The sequence below is a fragment of the Cyprinodon variegatus genome, unplaced genomic scaffold (genome assembly GCF_000732505.1).
Source record: "Cyprinodon variegatus isolate N-32 unplaced genomic scaffold, C_variegatus-1.0 Scaffold246, whole genome shotgun sequence".
NCBI lineage: Eukaryota > Metazoa > Chordata > Actinopteri > Cyprinodontiformes > Cyprinodontidae > Cyprinodon > Cyprinodon variegatus.
The window spans coordinates 640350-663578 of NW_015150699.1; the positions used below are offsets into that span (position 1 = coordinate 640350).

The 23229-nt window shown below is 35.6% G+C and overlaps 1 protein-coding gene across 20 annotated transcripts in view; it reads left to right on the forward strand.

Annotated features, from left to right (window-relative positions):
• Positions 1-22277, forward strand: part of nrxn1 (neurexin 1) — a 321828-nt gene extending 299551 nt beyond the window's left edge. For 13 of the 20 annotated variants that reach the window (XM_015382008.1, XM_015382010.1, XM_015382003.1 and 10 more), the window contains 2 exons: positions 1023-1110; positions 19781-22276. In XM_015382008.1, the coding sequence (XP_015237494.1) occupies positions 1023-1110; positions 19781-20085 (393 nt within the window). In that variant the 3' untranslated portion in view covers positions 20086-22276. Of the gene's footprint in view, positions 1-1022; positions 1111-19780 lie in introns of all 20 variants that reach the window. The other 7 variants (XM_015382002.1, XM_015382015.1, XM_015382006.1 and 4 more) reach the window with 4 other exon arrangements.
• The last annotated feature ends 952 nt before the right edge of the window (positions 22278-23229 follow it).

Genomic DNA, 23229 nt, shown 5'->3' on the forward strand with positions numbered 1-23229 from the left:
CTAACTTGGCCTTGAGGAGGCTGCCACGCTTAAATGAAATGACCTTTAACGCAGAGCTGATCAAATGGCCTGAGGCAAGACTATAAAAAAACATTGCAGTATAATGTTTTACAGTGTGCTTTTTCTGGTCCGTTGTTTGCCCTTTCCCATTCTCCAAACTGGTACATTCTATCATCTTTAGTACGTGCATTTTCTGAAATGGATTTAATAAAAGAGCATGTATGGTAGGCAAATATAGAATATGGTTAAATTGCATGCTAATTTTGTAAAAGGGACTTATACGCATTGAAAGATAGAAGGAAATATTGATTGAAATCTGATTCTCTCTTGTTAGGATTAATCTTTTTCATTCATAAAAAAAAAAAACTCTTAAACGTAAAATATCTAGGTTGTTAAACAAAACAGAAGTGCATACTTCCCCATTAATTATAGCTTTTCCTATAATGCTATAACATATAGATTCTAATGTTTTGTTTAATCTCCCTCTGGAGTGAAATAATTTTAAGCAGAGATCCCTTTTTGTCTGGATTAAGGTAATCATCTTTATTGCCCAAGCCACAAAGTTAGAGGAATTTTGATAGAAATGTCTGATTCTCTCTCCTTTGCTTTTCTTTTGTTTTTTTTTTACATCTAGATATCATAGGTGTATTTGATAGCTTTTAACAACCTCTTGAATGGTATCTGCAAAGTGACATGAACAAATGAAACAAAGCGTGCATGTGATTTGACAACTACCTTGTGAATTTGAATTGGCTGATCTCATTTTAGTAAAGAAGCTGTAGCCTTGAAAGCAGCGCAGCAGCTGCTACAGTGGCAGCCGTGTTGACAGATAAATCCAGCAGCCAAATAGTGTAGCTGTCTGGATTCACATGCCATCTGCCCGAACTCTCCTTAACCTAACCCTCCAGAATTGCTGCTTTTGGATGTTTTGAGTGGAAATCATTTCACCTTTTTTCTTACAGCTTAAGAATTTATTTCCGTCACCTCTTTATAACGTATATCCCTGTTTTTCTTCCTTTTAGACAACTGAGGACAGTGTGGTGGCTTCTGCTGAGTGTCCAAGTGATGATGAAGACATTGATCCCTGTGAGCCGAGCTCAGGTGGGTTAGGTTAGTCATCTCTTTTTTTCTTCTACTTCTCTTTGGGTGTGTCAGTGTGTCTTTGTGCATCATAAATTACCTTCAGCAGGACATTACACATCAATCGACAGTCAAACTGAACAGATGGGAGCTGTAGTAAAAACCTTAAAGATATCAAGGAATTAGTTTTATTTTTCTCTTGCTGCTGCTCTGTATCTTTTCAATCTGCTTTCTAGCTTTAAGGGGATCTTAAACTACAGCATAGAAAATTGTGAGATGAAAAGATTTGGTTATTGTGGATATAAAATTTAAGGTCTTTACTGAAAAAATCTTCGCTTAAAACAGTCCATTTTAATTTTCCCACTTTATTTGTATTATTTAGATGTACTGTATTTTGATTTATAGAATTACCCTCTTCCTTTTGTGTTTAGCGAATAGCTTGGTAGGAACAAAAAGCAAAATATCTTATCTTCAGAGTTTCCAAATAAGAGGAACTAAATTGCCCGTGTATTTTCTTTTTTTAGAAGGTGTAATAAGTGTGGTGTATTGCAGGTGATCTAAAAAAGATTGCTGCACAAATGTTAGGATGTGCAAACCGATTTGGTTTCCTCAGTGAAAAGAGCAGATGGCATGTTCTACAGGCAGTTTAAGAGTGGCTGTAATGATTAGGGTTCAAAGCCAATGAGATGCAATGGACAAAATTAAAAGAAAATAAAATGTGCTTGTAGCACAGTTATATTTTATTAAAATAAGCAAGTAAAAAAATCCCTGTTGCAAAGAGATTAGGTTTCAGTCGTCTTTTTTTCTATTTCATTTAATTGTATACATTTTGTCTGCAACCCCGCTGCAATTTGAGCCAGCCTGTGTAGACGTTTGTTTCTTTTCTAATATTATTTTGCAATTCTCACTTTTCAGTTTCCAAATATGTTTACCTATCCCCTGAATATCCTATCCTAACTATCCTGTGATATTGTACAGTACCAATGCATGCTTTGTGGCAACATTGACTGCAGGTATTCTTGCATGTCAGTTTTCACCTAACCTTCAGAAGTAATAAAAATGAAAAAAACCTTCAGCCACTGTTGAGTTTATAATCTTGAAAATGGCTATACACATGGTAACTGTTTACATTTGCATACCCTCCCCCTATGAATTTGTTGTTTGAGTTTGGTCATTATAAAAATTCTACATTTAAATGAGGTAACACAATCAAAGAATGGTTTGCACACGCTGTTTGATTAATTGCAAACCCAAATAACTTTGCACCTTCTTTAAAGATCTGCTCTGCTTGTACAAACACATTTGCACCTGTTTTAAGAAACAAAAACCTTCTAAAGATCAGGCCCTTTGTCTGCAAACAAACAAAAATATAGATGGTGTCAAATTGAACTAAACAACTAAATGGCTAGATATCTGCCTATCTATAAAGCAAAAACTTTACTTTACGACAATGGACACGATTTAATAGCTGTCTGAAGATCATCCAGTCATTATATTTTGACATATTATTCTTAAGGTTGTTTTGTGGATGTTTTATGAACATTATGCTGTGTAAAACATCCAACATCAAACCCTTATCCATATTTAAATGTTTATCTAAACCGCTGGATAACTTTTACATATTAGGGTATTAGGGACTCCAGGACCCTCTAACCCAAATTTATACTAAATTAAGATACCAGGATGCTCATTTACTGCAGGCCAGTCAACAAACAGACTAAAGTTTTTTGTTTTTTTCTCAAAATTACTCTTCCTTTTCCCCTTTGCCAGAGATATTGAGTTCCAGGCTGTGTCAGTAGGGATAGTGGAATATGAATAAATCATTTTAAAAAATAAAAACATTAAAAAAGCACAAACAATGTTTGTATTTATATATGCAAGAATGTCTTGTGTGTTTTTACCAAACATAAAATTCCTTAACTGGAGGTAGTAAGAGAAGAATAGGAGAGACACTGTTGTCTGGTTTGCTCGAAAGTTTTCATGAAAATAGATTTTTGGACTTTATAAAGAAGTTTTTGCCTCAAGTATAGTAAGGTGGAAGAGAGCGGTGAATATAGTTTTAGGTTTTATGCTAACTATTCACACTCCAGGAAATTCTGCAAGGTTTTCCTCCCATTTGACCCAATGCAGGCAGTGTGCTGTTCTACCTGCTTTCTCCTCCTAAGAACCATCACATTTCTGAACCAAACCATGGTGTACATGATGAGAGAGAAGGAAGATACAGCAGCAGCTCCCCATTATTACACTGAGTAAAGTGGGAGGAAAACAATGCTGAATCACTGTATGGTACATAGCCAGTGTTAAACCTAAATCCACCTTCACGGTGGACTTCTGCTGGACTTCCTGAAGTATTTTCGACATTAAAATAGCCGATCGATGTTTTTTTTAAAAACACCATGTCTCTCCTATTTGGACCATATGAACTGTTCAATGCTGATATTTTTTATAAGGGGAAATCTATATGCCTCTGTACAGCTTATTTAGTGTGTGTTCAACTGATTTAGGAGTTATTAAATCCTCCTTCAGCCTTCAGACATGGTTTTGGTAAATAGTAAAATCTATTTCACTTTGAACCATTCCAGTTGCGGTATTCCATAATATCATTGTAGTCACTATTGAATTGTATTATCTTTTCCTATAGTGCTTTCTTTGCGAAAATCCAATTTCTCCTTTTTCCATGGTCAGTCAGTGAACAGTAGTCTGTTTCCATTACATCAAGGCCCTAATCATCCTTAATGCACCATCTTCGGAGAATATACTAAAAGAGCAGTTACCAGTTTGGAAAAAAAAACTGTAATGGAAACACTGCAAAATGGGCTGAGTGGAGTAGAGCCTCTTTCAACTAGAGCCCATGGAATACGGGCACTAGATTATTAATGAAAAATGGTTTGTCAAATTTATAGTAGTAATGGTTAGAAAGTATCTTATTGTAACTACTACAAATCATGTATATCTGTGCTGCCACTCTGTCAAAATTTACATTTTTCTAAAGCAATGGGGTCGTCTTGACAGTATAAGTGTTTCCATCCACCAAGCAAAAAGGATTTAGCTCTATTAACATGTTATTGCAAGTCAAACACTTCCTTCTTGGTTACCGTACTTTGAACTAATACCTCGTCCAATAACAGACCTTTTGTTGTATCCAACAAATTTCTTGGGCAAAAAGAGGTCCTGTCCAGAAAAAGCAGCAATGACACTAACATTTTAAACCTGTTTCAAGTGTGAAAAAAAATGTAAGCACTTGGTCTATATACCCCTACCTGTATTGAGAGCTATTATCTGCTATGTTTGCGCATTAGGACCACCACAGATAGCTTCATCCTCAATACGAACGGGCTTACACAAATTAACACAAGTTATTTTTAAAAATATGTATTTATGAACAGGGGTGAGTATTGGCATGGGTGTTGTGATAAGATACATATCACGATACTTGGATCACAATACGATTGTCAAGGTTTTGCCCTTTAAGTTGCTTTTTAAGTTTTTTCTTTCACTGCAATTTTGTGTTGCTCTCTATTGCCCCCTTGTGCCAGTCTCCTTTCACCTGCTTCTTGTCAGGTGATTAGCCCAGTCCTTGTTCGGTCTCCCATGTATAGTCCTCTTGTGCAGTTTCTCAGTGCTTGTTGCTCATCGTTACTTTGCTCCTCATGTCTGTTTTTCTGTATTTTTTCCCTGGATTTGTGTTTCTGTTGCCATCTGCATTAAATCTGCAAGAACTCATCTCTGCCTCCTCATCTCTGCGTTTGGGTCCACGACCACATCCACCATCTTTGATAACGATATTATCATGATATTGCAATATCACTATATATTGTACTATATTTCCCAGCTATCAAAATTAAATGTGTAGATAAAAAAGCAAGTGCTCTGTATGTTCATCAGATTATATTGATCATTTAGTTATTTTGGTATTCATGTTGTTTGGGGTTTGAGGCAGTCCACGTCTTCCAATGTGACTGCCACAACTACAGATATGGGGCTCCACAGCGCTCTCTGCCATAGTGGGACTGCAGAGGAAGCCCATTTTCCCTCATTGTTTTAGTTAAAAATGTTTGGTTTTTATAATCTCAAAACTAGGAACTAAAAGATCGATACTATATTGGGCAGCCAAAAATCACAATATATCACCAAAATGATTTTTTTTCCCACACGTCTATTTAAGAATATAGGTTCATCAAATGATTCATTTTATCGTGGATTTCACGCTATATCATCAGTCCACACAAATATCTATATTCTCTCTCCAACATTCTTGTTTACAGCTTTCTCTCTTCTTTTGTCGTTACTCCTGTTGCAGCATTGTTGTGCTATCTAATGATGTGGCACAAGAATTACAATGCTCATTTTGGCTCTTCCTGCTTCCTGTTGTTTATTTTTATGATTAAACCTCTCTGTGATGAAATTTAATTTGGCTCCATGCTGACGCTTAACAGGAGTTATCAGCTGGTATTTTAAATATACCTTCTAAAATTATCTTCATATTTATGTTTTATCATTATAAGGAGAATATTTTGTAAGATAGAGCTTAATCGAAGCCCCTTTTTAACCCTTTTCTTGAGCAAACGCACAAGTTTGACTTTTGTGTCTGAGCATTCATTTGCTCTGCATTTATGTTAATAAGGAGCATGCTTATTGGTATGGGAGGCTGGCCCAGAGTTATACACATTGATCCGGTCTAAAAACAATACCAAAATCTCAATGGTGCCCTCATTGAGAGACAAGCCTAAACGAACTGAGGCTTTTTGGAATCTATCTGTTTGCGGTAAAGTAAAAACTGGAAAGTAAAGAGGCAGACACATGGGAATCTAGGTCTTCCCTACAGCTTTGAGAAATGACAGTATTGCAGCTTTTTATGTACTGTAACACACACAGAAAACCAACCAGAGCAGTTTATAAACTAAATATATATAGCAGAGAAATGAAAAAATACATAGAAATCTATTTTCTGGCATGAAAAGGGAGCTCATACAAAAAAAGAAAAACAACAAAAAAAGTCGCTTTCAAACTCTGGATTTTCCATCAGGTTTTAACTGATGGCCAACGACAAAACACACGTTTAACCTGGAAAAATTTCCGGACGATGACGCCTTTAAGAGACTCAAATATGCACCCAATTTACCTCTTATTTGCATTTACAGGCAAAGTTACATGGTAAATGCGACTGAACACTAATTTACAGAAATATTATATATTTTTTTTTTATTTCAGACAAAGTATTAAAGGACATATCCATACATATAATTGATCACATATTCAGTTACATACCTTGTCAAGACACCAAGTTATAATTCATTTGCTAAAAAAACTATTAATGGTAAATTAGCAACTTAAAGTAAATTCGTACTATGACATACTTTCCCTAAAAAACACCACAGTATTTTTATCAAAGCTAGAATATGTGCATTCAAAGGAGTTCTCATAAAGACCATTGGAAAAAAAAGGAAAAAACAAACAGTTCTAACAGTTTCTAAAACTCATGTGACTTCAACACATTAAATATAAAATGGGTAAAAGCCAGAGAATAATGTGATTTTCACAGATGTGCACATTGTCCCCACTGTTGTTAATTAAAATCTACAGCAGGCAGTGTTAGTTTTTCCTTGTAAACTCTTGTTCGTAACTCCCCTTGGATATGATGATTGAGGTGCATGTCAACATATTGGGAGGACTTATTAAAGAAAGGAAAATAGTTTGTGTAAGGATTTGTGTTTAAAGAGCTCAGATGCATTCAAAATAAAAAAGGCACCTATTGTTTCCCTAAAGGGTTTCAAAATATATCTTAGCTCTTACAAATTGTGATTGTAAATCTGTTTGTTTCCCGCATTCCTTGCAAAACTTTGAATTTCTTTCTTTTTTCACACATGGAGGACAATTAGGTCTAACCCTAGCATTTGTCTATGAAAAAAGGGATTTTAAGTGTATTCAGAAGTGATGAGAAACACTGAGAACAATTAAGTCCAAAGTTAAGGCTCCCCACTCCATTTAATGTGCTATTGATCAGTAGGTGGTTGTAAAATCTCTTCTAAATTAACATCTCCCCCACAGCAAAGAATATCTCCCCTCTTCTGTGCCTCTATCTGTTCTTCTCTCCTTCCATCTGCAATGTTGGCTTTACTGCTTTCCTCTAACTCTGATCCTTCATTTTAAGTTATATAGAAAGCATCACAATAAGTATTTCAGTGTTTATTTGTTACACTGGACAAAGATCACACTCAGAAGGGTACCGGTTCACACAACCAGCTTGCATTATCATGTTTTTCTGTTATTTTTTTCAACAAGGGCATCTGCCAAAACATCCGTTACAAACAATGTGATGCTTTGGGACTCATCCTTCCCATGCCATGTACTCCTTTCCTCCTGTGATCGCTGAGGGGGGATTTGACACCAGAGCTGTGGGCTCCCTGGGTGGCAGCTGTCTAACACTGCATCCTGATTATTATCTACATTCACAGAGATTCACATGCTCTGCTCACCTTGTTTCAGTCAGGGTTGCTGATTACAAAGAATTGGAGATACCGTTGCTGATGGAAGCATTATTTACTAATTTTACTGTTTTTAGTACCTATTGTTAATGATGCCAAGAATATATATGTTTTTTTCATGCTACAGCTAGAGAGCTAAGCAGGAGCCATAAGCATACACACATTGTTGCTCTTTGCCAACCTCTACAAAATGTATGAATACACTATGATAATGTAAATGCATAAGTTATCCCAAGAGTTAAGCTTGGAAACTGGCTATTATAGTATGTGAGCGATACACGGTCCAAGGTCAGCTCCAGCTCATTCTGTGCCTCAGAGGATCCTTGTCCCCCGGCGGTCCCTTCCTGCCTGTCAGAGACATGAATTGGGTAAACTTGCTTATTGCCATGCTTTATTTCCAATACTTCCGGAAATCATGGAGGAGCAGAGCTTATCACTTGGCAGGACTCAGATTAGATCACGCTGAACCAAATTGAATCCTTTCCTCTGGTTTGGAAGCCCACAGTGGAATACAGAAGCCCTTGATGCAGCAACACATCTGATTTGTAATCGGAGGAGGGTTTGTGAGAGTGTAGATTCTCGGCAGCTGGGGTCTGACAGCTGAATATCACTGCAACGTTGATTACAAAAACACATTATGCTGCTATCTTTGTGTTGCTGGTTGAGAAAAATTACAAACTGCAGTGAAGCTGTGCTAATGGCTTTAGCTTCCATGAGGTTCCTCCTCACCTTCTCAGAAAGGTAACTTAATATATGCAGCCAATTTGCATAATGACCTCACCTTCAAGGGTGTTGTTGTTCTATAAATGCTGAATAAATCCTGGCATTTAACTTAAACAAGTTATGCGGTTTTCTTCAAGTAGCTATAGCTGATTTAAAGGCCAGTACGAAGTGCTGGCCAATCAGCCGGAGAAAATATAGATATAGACTTTTCTGTGTGAAAATAGCCGAGCGAACAGTCTGGCAAGATCACAGCTGCTGCTGATTTTCGAGCCCTAACCTCAGTTTTCATGGTGAAAGTTAATGAAAGGGGGTTGCTGCAGAACTGCATGGGGTCAGGTGGAACGGATGTCTCTTACCTACCTGCCTCATTGCATCGGCTTCAAGCCTGCCATTGTCGGGAAAAAGGGGTCTGACATGTTCACATCCTAGGTTCTGTGTTACATTCTGCACATTTCTTTTTTTCACATTATTTACTTGATTCTGAATTAGTTGTGTCCATTAAAACTAAAATTACAGAGAAACACATGGGCATTTTCACATTATTTGTATAATTAAAAGTAAAAGTAACAGTAAACAAATTTTACTTAATGTACACTATTAAATGTAAATCATAAATCTAATATAACAATCAAGTAAAGACTTTCTTTCTTAAAATACATTTACTTTAATGGGATTTCAGTCTGTTAGAGCTGATATTTAATTGTTTCTTATCTAAAAGATTGAACATTAGTGAAAACAGTGTATCTTATTTTGGTCAGATACATTTCCTCTAACAAAGTAACTAAAGCGGTCTAATTAATGGATTCATCAAAGTAGAGCAATTTGCATCGAAACTAACTTACTTAAGGTTCTATTTTTGATAAAAAGATATAAATATAATATAAATCCAACAAACAGTAATTTCTTGTTATTTTTTTTTCAGATTAGTTCTTCTTTTTATTACCTTTTGTCTATTTCCATATCAAATACTGCTGTTTGAAAAAATATTTTTAATAGAGATCCACTGATCTAGTATTAGTATCAGTATTGTTCTTGATAATAGTTTTTGTTTTTAGATAGAGTATCTTTAAAAACGGGCCCAATCCAGAAAGGCAGTTGAAATCAGCCCTTTTTCTATAATAATCTTAACATAGACTGGAAATCTTTACACAGCAGGGACATTTACCCGTTTATATGTCTGTCTTTGATTCAATAAAAACAGTCAACCTCAACCATTAGTTGCTTATTTGTTTTTAGGATTCCATTTATTCTATTAAAATGATTTACTGTTTTTTGGACTTCCTCCTCTGACCTAATTTTAATATTACGTTGGCTATTGGAGTATACATGTGCACATGACTATACATGCTTGCTTATAAAAAATGTAAGTACAGTAATGGGTGTAAGCAGAAAGATGTTAACATCATTAATAATAATGATCATAACTTGAAGCAGACACAGAACATAGTATTTTAGTCAGACATCTGGAGATTATAATAGAAAGAATGCCTTATAGTGTGTGTTAATGTGTAATATCATTCACTTTAAAAGAGATGTGATGATCCTCATGTTAGGCAAATATTATCAGTATGTCAATATAATTATGCAAGATGCCATGGGAAAACAAAGTATAATTTTTTTCTTGGAACTAAATGAATAGTGAAGTAGCAGGCACTTTTCCTTTTAATTTTTAACAAAAGGTAGACAACCTTTTATCCACATTTAGTTGTTTTAAAATGAGCAAGGAGACTGGATTCTCTTCTCCTGCCAAATGGCACTCCCTACTCAGGGAGTGTCAGGGACTGTCAGGGACTGGGGGATCACTTGTTTGGCAGAGAACTGAACATCTGTGTTCATGTGCCCAGCTAACTGAAGCACACGTCAAAGCGTCCACATGACAAATAATGTCAAGGAATTTGGCACAGTTTTTTTTTTCCTAAACTGCTTAATGGCTCAGCTCGCTGATAAATACATTGCAGTTAGTCATCTTTATTGTGACTGTGGCTGATCTGGTAGTATGGTTAAAAATCTTTCAACAACCATCTTAACAAACTTATTTGCAAAAGTTGTCACCTAAAGACCATCCCTCCTTCTTTGCTTTATGTCAGAAATGCAGACGAAGATGGGAGGAGAGGAGAAATAAATTACATGAAACTGTTAAGATGAAAAATAAAAAGGAAGAATAAAACAGGAAACTATTGAAGCACACACAGAAATAATACATCAAAAATGCTCTATTTTTATGTATTTATATGTATGCCTATCTATCAACTAAGTATTTATTTACTTTCTTATTTATTTTTAATATGTCAGAATTGTCACTAATTGCCTCTTTACTGATTTCCAAAAAACGTTTTACAAAAAGAAAAAAAAACAAATCAATAATACAATTAATGATCAACCAAAGGGTAATGTGCCTGTAAGGGCTAAACCAGTTCTTGTTTTAATATTTCATAAATAAAAGCCTTATATATTCTGTTTAAGTTTCTATGGGCCTGGGGCTTCTTTTAAATCCTCTTTATATCTATAGTTTATTATGTAAACTACAAATGTGGACTATAAATTAGTAATAAAGCATGTCAAAACTAATGTAACTAAGACAACCTTTTAGAAAGCAACAACAGCACAAAGAGCAAGCTGATGACACCACAATGCATGAGGAAGTATCAAAGCCTCTTCATACTGTTGAAGGGCAACAGTTATTTGTTTCCTGGAGTTTTTTTTTACAATAGGTTGGTAGTTTATATATGTGGACTAAATCACAGGGTGTCTCTAGATGTTTACATTTGCGAACCCTCGACAGCAGGAGCTGCTACTCGCTTGGCACGTTTTCCGCATGAATCTTTCCGCATAGTTAAAAATTGTTCTAGGTGCTCATGGAGCCCAAAATGACATCATATGGCCATGCGGACCTTGCAGAAGCATCGATCTAAAACCAACATGTAGGCCAACTTATTAGCCCAGCAGGGTATCTGATTATTCGTAAGGCATAGCTGTTGATTGCCTGCCCCTTGTTATTACTATTAAGTTAACCTCTCAGAACTTGCCACATTCATTGTGTATTTGGCTCTTGCTGCTTTCCTTGTGGTGCCTTTGTTGTTGCCATTTGCCTATGGTATTCCAAGGTGATTCTATCTTGAAGAGGTTTAATTTATCATACTTATAGGTGGTAATGGCCTTGTAAGGCAACTTGTAGGAGATGGAAAAAAGTACCTAATCACATAATAGCTGACGTTTTGTAATTTTAATGCCATGGCAATACTTAGTCAAAACAAAATATTCAATATATATTTCTTTCCCTTTAGAAATTGAATGATGTTGATGTATCCTTTTTTCTTTTTTTCTATCCTCATATATGTTAAATGCTAAAATTTACTACTACATTAAATGAATTAAAAGAAGATCTTCAAATTATGATTCATTCAATGCATTTTTTTTATTTTACAATTAATTTCCCATCTGAATGCACCAAATAGAATAAAACCACCTTGAGCATGAAATTTAGCCTTGCTCTATTAATAATTACAAATTCATTTTTTTTTATTAAGTAATAAGGTACCTGTCAAACACACCAAATAGCCTCAATAACAGTTTTCATTTTACTCTTCTGAATTCACAAAAAAAATCTCTCAGCCTCTTACTCTTATTTTCCATAGCCCTTCACTGTGATTTGCCCAAAGGCGGGTTAAGGTTAATCATCTCTCGTTTCCTCCTCTCTCTGTGCTCTCTCATCATTTTCTATCCTCGAGCATTCCACTGTGACATTAGCAGCTACTAATGTGTTTGACATTTATTTTAATAGATTTAATTTATGGGTGTGGAAACAATACATAAAGTAAACCAATAAATCAAACAGCAAATGAATACTCTTTTTAGCCCTGGTGGCATTAACTGGAATGCAACCAGCCACGAGAAGAAGAAACAAGGTAAATTATTGTTTTAAAAGTAGCTTTAAGATTAATGGAACATTCAAAGCACTGTGGTGGCTTAAGAGGTCACTGCCCACATTTAATAGGTTATTCAATCATACACAGCGGGAACTCTCTGTGTTATTTTCCTTCATTGCTGAAAATATCCCACTGTTTTCTGGACTGCCACTAGCAGAGGTAGTTTGAGTGCTAAAAGTAATTTTTCAAAACAGAATGCTTATTTAGTATTATTACAACTCCCAACCCCTACTCTTGTGTATGCTGTTCTTTTATAAAAGTTTACCAATTCTTCTTGATATTTACAAGGAATTTTGCCATTTTGGTCGTTTCTCCTGCACTTTTTCACTGAGGATAAGACCATTCAAGTCTTATTCCTACATTCTATTTTAAATTAAATGTGTTCTGAGAGAAAACAGGATTTCACACTTACTGTCAGTCTTTCTCTGTACTTATCCCCCGACCATATTTATATTTTCAATTTTTCTTGTTTTCCTACCACATATTTTTCTGGTATGGTGACATTGATGCTAACACAACATGTCTGTGCATAAGCTTAAGTTGGGCAGGAAAGACTTTCCTCCTCAAAAAAAGTAAATAAAAAGCAGACCCAAATGCTGTTGGCTGTAAATAGAGACTCAATATTTAAGTAGATATTTTATAACTTAAGATAAATTTTCAATGCCATCACTTTATGTCATTGAATGTCAAATCTGTGCAATGATAAGAAATTTAACACTATTATCCTCTGGCAGCTTTAAAGTATTATTTTTGTGTTATCACGTCACACAATCACAAAAAAAAACTCCAGTAAAACTAAATAGTTCACAAATATAGACCGCATGAACATGCAAGCAGACACTTTAGGAATCCAATCAAGAAATGAACTCCGAAGGCGTTCAGGCCGACTAAGCTTGATTCTCACCTTTTATCTTTCCGTCTTTTGTGGAATCCCTCTGGGGGAAAAGGTTTAAACAGCACCATACCTTTTACCAGGCTAAATCAAAGACCTTTTACTAATACTCCCTCCATTTCATGCTCACTCAGCTCACAGCTCATCATCCACCATCAGCATAAGCGGAGCCACTTCAGAGTCACACATGCAGACTATCACAAGGAACTCTGCCAGCGTATCTCAAGAACATGATGGCTTGCATTATTTCTTGAGGACACTAAGATAATTAAAGAGGGGGTAGGAGGATTTAATAAATCCTTCGGCTCTGTTGCTGTTGATACAGTGACCGGTCTTTAGACTGATCCCTGCCAGTGTGATCATTTTAACAGGTATATGACTGAATATGGCTTGATATGTGAAAAAAGGTAGCCATTAATTTCGTTAAGTAATAACAAAATGTCACAAAGCAAACCAAACAAGTCTTGGTTCATTTCTATGAGTCCTCATCAATATTTTATTAAACTGCCCAAAAACAATTTTAATTATAGTGCCTGTAAAAAAGTATTCCCAACTTTTATTATTTGCATGATTTAGGTACAAAGATGAAAGAAAAAAATACATGTTTCTCAATAACTTTCAAAATTTACAACCTGAGCCTATATTTCACCTGTGAGGTTTTACCCAGTTTAAATGTGCTGATTTGTGAAGGTATCAGACTTGTTTTGCTGATGAACAAACAGCATCAAAAAGACCAAGGAACACACTAAACATGTCAGCAACAAAGATGTGAACATGCTACCAAAGATTGACTGTTAACTATTGAGTTGCCAAACAGATAAAGGAATAAACAGAGAAGGAGCCTAAAATAACTAGACAGATCCACAGCAGAAGTAATTGTAGATTCACCAAGCAAACCTAATGGACACACAGAGGGATGCTGCTGAGGAGTGATTCCCCAGCTACTGTACATTTCCTTACAGCATTTGTTGGGGAATCACTGTTCAGCACACTTTCTCTCCCCGTCTATTAGGTTTGCTTGGTAACTCAAGATTCGGCTAACTTTAGCCTTTATCTCGGAGTAATGGATGCCACTGCGTGTTTGACAAAACACAGAAGTTCAGCTCCTGACCGGCATCAATGGCCTTAATTGAACTTGGAATGTAACAATTCACAGAATGAAGAGATTTGACTTAATTCACTTAAACAATTAATTAACCAAAACATTTGTGAATAACACAACTAAAGTGCCCTGTACTATTAACTCTACAGTTATGTATTTTGCCACATGCTGTAGTGCACAGTATTTTTAGAAATGTCCAACTAAAGACATTAAATGTAATTTTTGTTATTTGACAAAATGGCCATGAATGCAAGGCAGCATTGTTAAAACTCAAATTATATGTGTTATCAATGTGATCAATTTATTAAAAAAATACAACTCCTCTCCTGAAAAATAACAACTAGTATTATCAGTTAATAAAAGGTTAACCAGCCAGTTTATTCAGTACTTCCTTTGTTGCACTAGTCGTTTCATTACCTCCAAACAAGCCTCTCACACACCTGAAATAACCCTCCTCTGCCGCTCTGTGTCTTCCTTCATCCATGGCCCCTATCAACCTGCTCACCCTGTGACAAATTACCAAACAAATGAACCCTCACGCTGGAGACAAATGAGGAAAAATAGTCTTTGAAGAGAACCATTTATTTAAATCCCACTTGACAGGGAGGAATCTCTGATCCTATTTCTTTTCTTGAGTGTATGTGGCAAAAAAGAAGTCAGGCAAAGAGTACTAAAATTCACAACAGGCTTTTAAATGACATGTTCCATAATATCTTTGCCTAGCAGGCGTATGTACCCATGCTGAAGAACCCTGGGAGAATTAGGAGAAAAGATGCTATCAAATAAACCCTGTGGCAGTCGGACACTTGAAGCCAAAGCAATCTCAGCATTTACGTGTTTTGGTTGTTCAGTTTTATGGCCCTATTGTTCTTATTCTGCTGCCGTTTTTTATGTTGTTTTGTTTTTTTTGCTTTTACATTTCCTTTTATGCATCTCTTTAGGTTAAATCCTTGATGCCAGCAAATGATTTGTGAAGAAATGCTTGAAATGTTAACTTTTGTCCTTGTAAATAAACCAGCGAGGATTTTATGATGGCCTTAAATCTAACAGTGCAATTTAAATCTCACTCTGGGATGAGATGAAGAGGACAAAGTTATTTTGGCAGTTTTAACATAAGTGTAATCCTTCAAAAGTTAACCCTCATGAGTTTACCTCCATCGCTTTGAAAGCGCACCCCTGCTATGCTGCCAAGAAGCCGGGCGCCACTTTAAGGTCATTTTCCCCATGTCTAATTTTACCCTTGGGTACGCTTGAGTAGAGCGTATGAGAGCAGCCATCATTTTAAACACTTGTTTCAGGCGCTATTTCTTTCTCAGTTTATGTGCCTCCGTTCTGAGGTGATGGAGTGCTAATGAACAGACAGGCAGATGCAATTTGCTTGAGGTCCTTATGTGGCTTTTTTGAAGGCCTGATGTTAAACACATTACTTTGCCTGAGCTCAATGTAAGGGAGATTGGAGCTCATGGCTAACAAATGGCCTGAATCATGAGGTTCATCAGGTGATCTAGTGTACTGTGGCAGATTCAATCAAGCGGCTGGGTGAAATGCTCTACTGAGACTAAGTGAGACCTAATGAGGTTTTATGAATGCAAATGCAATATACTGAACTTAAAGGTTCTCTTATAAAGTGTGTGCGTATGTATGGTCAATGTTGACTAGTCCTTATCCAGGTACATTTCTTTTACTTTTTCCCATAATAAAAGAAAGAATTTTGGTCAGCTGAATGAGGATTTAAAGTCTTTGTATGACTGCAGTCTAAGGGGAGCCAATCAACAGATCCAGGCTGAAGGAAATAACAAAGCCCAGCGCTGGAGGTGTCAGATCACACAAGAAAGAACAGCACTCTGTGGGACTTTTGTCACATGGTTCGCCCCCGATATTGCAGGTTGAGGCTGCCTGCCTTCTCAGCTCTTCTACCTCAGTTACCTCACTGGAGGAGCCAGCGAAGGTTCCTAGTTTCAGACAGAGGTCTCTTTTTTTCATCAATCTGTTATGTACTCTTTAAACTATTCTGACTCTAAAAGAATAGACAACAAATATGAAAATAACTCACTATTTAATGCCTGAATGATGGCTTGCTGGGGATGTGCCTAGTCAACCAGTGGCTTTTGCCCACAAGGCGAGGGCATTCTTCACACCTGTCTGCAAGGATAAGTGGTCTTGTCACAGGCAAAGCTAATCTGTTGCAACGCTCAGTCACACTCAATCCCCTGGTGGAACGCTGCGCTTGTCCTTGAATGTTTGCTGGCACTAGAAGCATACTTGGGCCGCTGATCGGTCTAAACATGGTGGAAAACATGTCAATGAGGAGTAGCGGCCTCTTGTCTTTTTAAAGACAGCTTAGAGGACTTTTGCCCTTTACAGTTAGCACTTTTGAAGACTTCTACTCTTAAAGGAACAAAAGCAAGCTTAAACGATATCGAATGTTGGTCAAGGTAATTAGAGGAAGAATGTGTGGCTTAATATTAAAACGTCACTAACAAGGAGAAAGGTGTTGATTCAATTTTTTTTTTCTTGATACACAAATATGTCACAAAACAACAAAGGGAGCTATCAATTGCTCTGAGTCAGTCTTAAGTGCAACCACTGTCTTATTCTTTCATGAAAATTATACTTTTAAAGTAATCATATATTTTAACATCCTTATTCTGTAAACTATATGTTTCTTTGGAATGTGACTGGCAATAATTTGTAATAAGTAGAGGAATAAACATATTTTTGTTCAATCATGAAAAGGAGATGTTAGTAGATGAGACAAAGTGGTTACAACCAACATCAAATGCCAGCAAAATGTGTTTTCAACATCTTTCTCTTTTGATGTAGTGAAGTAGATTTGGTCTGAAGACACTGCAATCTTAGAGTAGAAATGTTACTTGTCAAAAAATAATCTGAATAGATCAAAGGAGATGAATAATACATTATTTTAAAAGGCGCAGTATATGTCATTAAAGTATTTCTTTTCTAGACATAGCTCTGTTTTAAAATTTAAAAAGAGTTGAAGTGTTATTTTTTAATATTAGCCGATTAAATGAAAAAAGATCAAATTGAGACATGCAAAAAAAATCATATCAATACAAATAATACCGTTTTTTTTTAGGTAAAAACCATGCAATTAATGTAATAGATTCTGTTTCTAAAGCTTAAAAAATAAGTACTCCCAGTAGAATGGGGTTTTACTCACCTCACCGACCATAAGAGACACAAAACAAATATACTGTTTTATTTCATTAAAGCCAAAAAGGATAATGATATACTGTCCGAAATTTAAAGGCGACAAAGACTGAAGCAGACCAAGGGTAAAACTCACAAAATTGTTTCTAGGTCCCGAATTGAGATGGTCTTTTAATTCTGAAACAACATGCAGAGAAAGAACAACTCCTAAAATAGCTTTCTGCACTGAAGGGGTTTGCTGAAGATTAAATGAGGTGTTCTGTATGTATTCAGGGAAAGGCCCTTCAGTCTTCTCTTTACACTTGTATAAATCACATCCAGTGCAAATTTCTAAATACTCTGAAAGACTAAAGCTATTTGTGTTATACACATATTTTTGCTGCAGTGTTAAAGTAAAAGAAAAAAACAATCTGCTACTGTGTATTTAACAAAAAAATGTTATAAATACCCTACTACACTCCTCCAATCAGATCTTGGTCATACATTTTCACCAATTCTTATCAGGTCTAAAACTGGAGTCCTCTGGTAATTAAGAAAATCTAAAATAGTAACAAATTTGTTTCTACAGCTTTGATTACTTAAGCACGTGTTGCATTTGGGCTAAGTAATCAGTTAAAATAACCTCCTACTGCTCCCACCTGCTGGACTTGCAATATGTGTCTCTTTCTTTATTAAGTGCTATAAACTTTGTACATCAAATGCAGTAGTTACAAATGATATGCATTATTGATCCATTTCCAACCTTTTTTTCTCTTAGATCCCTGATTTGTTTTTTCTCCATAACCTCATTGTACCTTTTGGGTCCTCATGAGCAGAACTTCCTGCTATAATTAAATAATTAAGAATTCAGTTTGTTGTTTTGAGGAAGCTTGCTGAGCTTTGCTCACAGGAACAAGGTGCCTTCTGGACTCTCAACATCTACATTCAACAGTGACTTTAAGAATATCGTTTCCTCCTAGGCTAAGAGTTAATTACTGCCTGTCTGTGTGTGGGGAGACATGACCTGTATTATTCACTATGTGTTTTGCAATTTGCCTACAAGCTATATTGTGGTAGCATTGTTGTGGTTAAATTAACTGTGCATCCAAGTTATCTAAATTAATATATAGGTGATTTAATTATCTTGGCATATTTAAGTTATTTATTCTTTTTATAGGGTTGCCATTTTTTATTAGACTTTTTTTGGAGGGGGATCAACAATGCTCTAAGCTCAGTAATTGTTTTTCTGAGATTCTAGTGGGTCTTCGGTTAATAATGACATAAAACAAAATATGGACTATGGCATTAGTTATGAGAGTAATTCTCATCATTATAGCAAACGCTGTTGCCTTTATTTCACTGTCTAATTTCAATGTCTTACTTATAGGAGCACCTTACACACCTTACACCAGTTTTTGAAATGTTGTCTCATAACTACACATTTCAGTGTATTATATGGAGTAAATTTTACTCTCTTTACAGTAGCCTCATTTCTGTCCTGTTCAAAATGAAACATTTTAAGAATTTAAGAGTTTACGAATTTTAAGAAATTAAGAGTGTGGCATGCATATGTACTCAATCACTTGTATGTAGACATGTCTTGTTCAACCTATTACCTTTGGAAGTAACCTGTCGACAGGGCCATCTTAATTGCATTTGGCATAAATTTAGTTTTTCTTTTTTGTATGATAACATTATAAAGCAAACAAAAGAGATCACAGATACATTTGTGAATTAGTTAAGTACAATCGGGTAAAAGAAAAATATTTTTCCACATTTTGGTGCTGATAAATAATTCTAAATTTAACAGTTTAACAAAAAAGCAAACTTACAAAGGCTTTCCAGCTACTCAGACAGAGAATCGGACCGGAATGATAGAGGCAGACTTAAAGCATCCTGGCACTATGGATTGGTCCGGCGAGGTGGTAAAAATGACTAAATGGACAAAAAAAAATAACACTCTAGATGTGCAAAGCTGGTGCAGACACCCCAAATATCTTGGGAGTTGTAATTGTAGCAAAAGATGAGTGTACATTTTGTTCAGGCCTGAGAACTAAATAAAAATGCATGTCATCATTATTTGTAAAAATGTTGAAAACTGTTTCCTTTATCCTGCAGCTCATTGTAGCCTATTACTTGTGTCTCATGTAATTTCCATATAATATATCAAAACTTGGGGTTTTTTTCTGATAACTTTCATGATGGTAAAGGATAGTGAACATTTTGCAATGTAATGTACTATTGCATCTCAAGCATTATCTCTGCTGTATTATATAGTCATAATCAATGTGCTGGATGCAATTATTTTAAATAAGTAATTTACAGTTGTGTACTGCCCTAACATATGTTAGCAATAATAGAATTTTTTAAGCTTACAGCTTAAAGCATATTTGGTAACTATATGTATTTGTTTTACCTGCAGCCAGTCCCACAGGATCCGGACCAAAAGGTTACCCTGGCACATCTGAGGTCTTCGGCGAGTCCAGCAGCACAACGGGGATGGTTGTTGGCATCGTAGCAGCAGCCGCATTGTGTATCCTCATTCTACTTTATGCCATGTACAAGTACCGTAACAGAGACGAAGGATCGTATCATGTGGATGAGAGCCGCAATTACATCAGCAACTCAGCACAATCCAATGGCACAGTAGTCAAAGAGAAACCCATCAACAACCCGAAAACCTCCAGCAAGAATAAAAAGAACAAGGACAAAGAGTACTACGTGTGACTGAGGAACATCTGGTCTTTTCTAGACCAGCGTCTGTCCAAAAGATTGATAAGGACATAAACATGTGTACAGGATAATACCGAAGATGAACAATAGTTAGTATTTTTTTTTCTAACAAGACAGTGCTCTACAAAATAAACTGAAGATAAAAATATACATTTCTTTACTCTTAAGAACTTCAAACAAACAGGAAATACTGTCCAGAAAAAGACTTATAGGAAAATGGACTACCTAATATCTTATGTGTCGACCAACAATGATAATCCACATGTGACTTGTTCTTGGGCCAGAATATTGCCTCCCTTTCTTCATGTTTCTAGGAACAGAAGAGTACAGATGCACATTGCAGATGGAGATTCAGCATTACAAACTCTGTATTCTCGAGAAAATGGCACACTACATAAATTAATACATACCATAAATATGCTAAACATTGACTATAGAAGGGAGAGTAAAGGAAAAAATTGGATTTTCAGGCCAAAGGACTCTCTGAAAAGTCTTTTAAAGACTTTTTCATGTCACTGAGCTGTTGCAGTGTAAAGATTGGGACAGATGGGCATTTCTCTTTAAATACACTTATTTAAAGGAACTGTTCTGTTAGAAAGTGGAGGCCTTCATTTTCCATGCTGTATTGTGATATTAAAGGGAGGACATTTCTGCTGGATTCCTGAGGATCTGGGAAATGATTATCACCTGGGAGCCATGCACGCAAAATTATCTTATTACAGTACTTATGTTTATAAACAGTACAACCACATCTATTTGTGCTTTCTGGACTGTGACAAAGTGGTGTTTTATAGCCTGTTGTAAAGATAATGCAAAATATAACTGCTCCTCAACCATTTTGGAATAAAATAAGAAATTTAAAAAACATATGTGTTAATAGGTGTTGCTAGACATAGAATATTTTATGAGGACATCTTTTTCTCTCAGTTGAATAATAATTTGAAATATCCTTGTTTTTACATGTGTTCCTATATAGTTTTTATACAAATGCCAACCTGAGATAGATCATTCTGGACCAGTAATAGCCTATCCATTCCCAAAAAAACCCACACGACACTGACAGTGGAATCTAGTGTGGATCTCTTTCAAAGGAATCACTGCCTTTTTTCTCCATCCTAATTTAGATTAATAAAAATGAACAGGAATATGAGTGATGATAAAGATTAGAATAAATAAACATGTGTGTCTGTTTTTTTTTTGTCTAAGTAATGCTAAACAGTGGGCGATGTGTGCCTGGGCAACCCCAAAATCCTGCAGAGAATAGCTCAAATAAGTCTCCATTTCAACTGTTCTGTGTTTGTTCTGTCATTCTGTCTGTCATATCTGCTTTCCAGAGACCTGTACTTGGATTGAGTATGAGGAAAAATGACCATGAACTATAAATGATGATTATTAATTCTCTTTGTTTGCTGCTCCTTTGTTTAATTTCAGATATTTTCTTTTCAAATGTGTTTCCTGTACTCCCAAGTGAAAAAAAAAAGTCTTATCGAAACTAGTTTTCAGAAGGCAAATTAATAAAATATTACTTCACTATTACTAGTGAACTTAAAACTATTCTGCTGACAACCAGCATGACTACAGGATCTCTGATTAGACTTGTTCCAATTCAAGATTTTGCTTCTGGTTTTGTGATAATATCTGGATCATTGTGTTGTATGAGGGCATACCACTGCTAAAATTTGTGTCCATACCTCCTACTGTATTTATATTTCAAAGATTTTTAGTTAGAAACTTTTCAACATAATGATCAGGAGGATGCTGCTAATATGGCTATGATAACATTCTATATATATTTGCTGAGCTGTTAAATTGTTTAAAGAATGGAAAGGGAATTATGTTTTGTTTGTCTGGTTTGCTTTTACTATGTCCTCTTGTCCAGGTCGACTAGTTCTCAATAGTTTCACCTGGTTAAATAATCTGAACACCAAAAGCTCAGAGATACAGTATATGGAGGGTTACATAGAACCGTTGAATAAAAATCATTCATTACTCTTAAATCAACTGGATGACTGCAGCCCTGTGGTATACTGGTATTTTCTCATGTTTTCAGCTTCTAAACTCAACCACATATGCTCATCAGGCCCCCGAGATTTGGTAGGCTTATTTCTATATACCTTCACAGCGTCTGATTTTTCTTTCATTTTTTTAACTTGTAGCCTTCAGTCTTAACTCAAGTGACACCACTTGACATCGAAATCCAGTTAGAAAACAGTTTTTCTTTTTTTTATGTGACACATTTCAAACTTGGGGTTTTAGTCTGTTAGACATGTAAACAGATTCTGAAGTGTAAAATCGGAAGGCTGGGGCTCTTTGAGCCAGTTTATCTGTCAGATTTCAACTCCTAATGTTACATGTATTGACGGCATCTATTATGTGTCAACCTGACAGAAAAAATAAAGTAAGATATTTACCCTAGAGAGAAAGAAATCTACCACTGTAGCTGGATCAAAAACATCCTCACAACACAGTTATTGTTTAAAAAGATTTTTTTTTTTTCTGGTGAAACTGGTAATTATTCTAAATCTGAGACACAACACACAAAAAAATTAATTTGTAATCAAAATAACTGAAGATTAATTCCAGAGTTAGGCAAAATAGTAGCCAAAGTAAAAATACATTACCCTATGCAACAAATAGGATCAATGTATGGCAATATGGCCACTGTAAACATGGCAGTAATATAATGGGTTAAAACCATTTTTTTTTTTCAACTGACTAACTAAAAAGTGTTGTAATATGGAAAGTAAAGCCACTTATTATACTGTAGCAGTGAAAAATATGCCTCTGTTGCACTTCAAAAGGGTTTAATTCAATTCAGCTTCAATTTCATTTAGAAAATACTTTTTTTAACCCCAAAAGAAAAAGAAATGTTACAATTTTTTTTTTTTTTTTTTTAAGGAGATGATGGTGGCTGTAGGCTGGGAGGATCGTCTGCAGTGGTATGTCTTGAACAAAGTCTGAAGAAGCCTTTCAGAAACCAAGATTCATCAAACATAGACTGGGAGTTACAATGCACAATCTTATTAGCAAAGGGAAAGAACTTCTATAGAACTACAGCAAAACATAATAAAAATATAAATTACTTGACATTACAGCACTTTGTTTCCTAATTTTTAAGAAGACAAGATGCTGCAACAC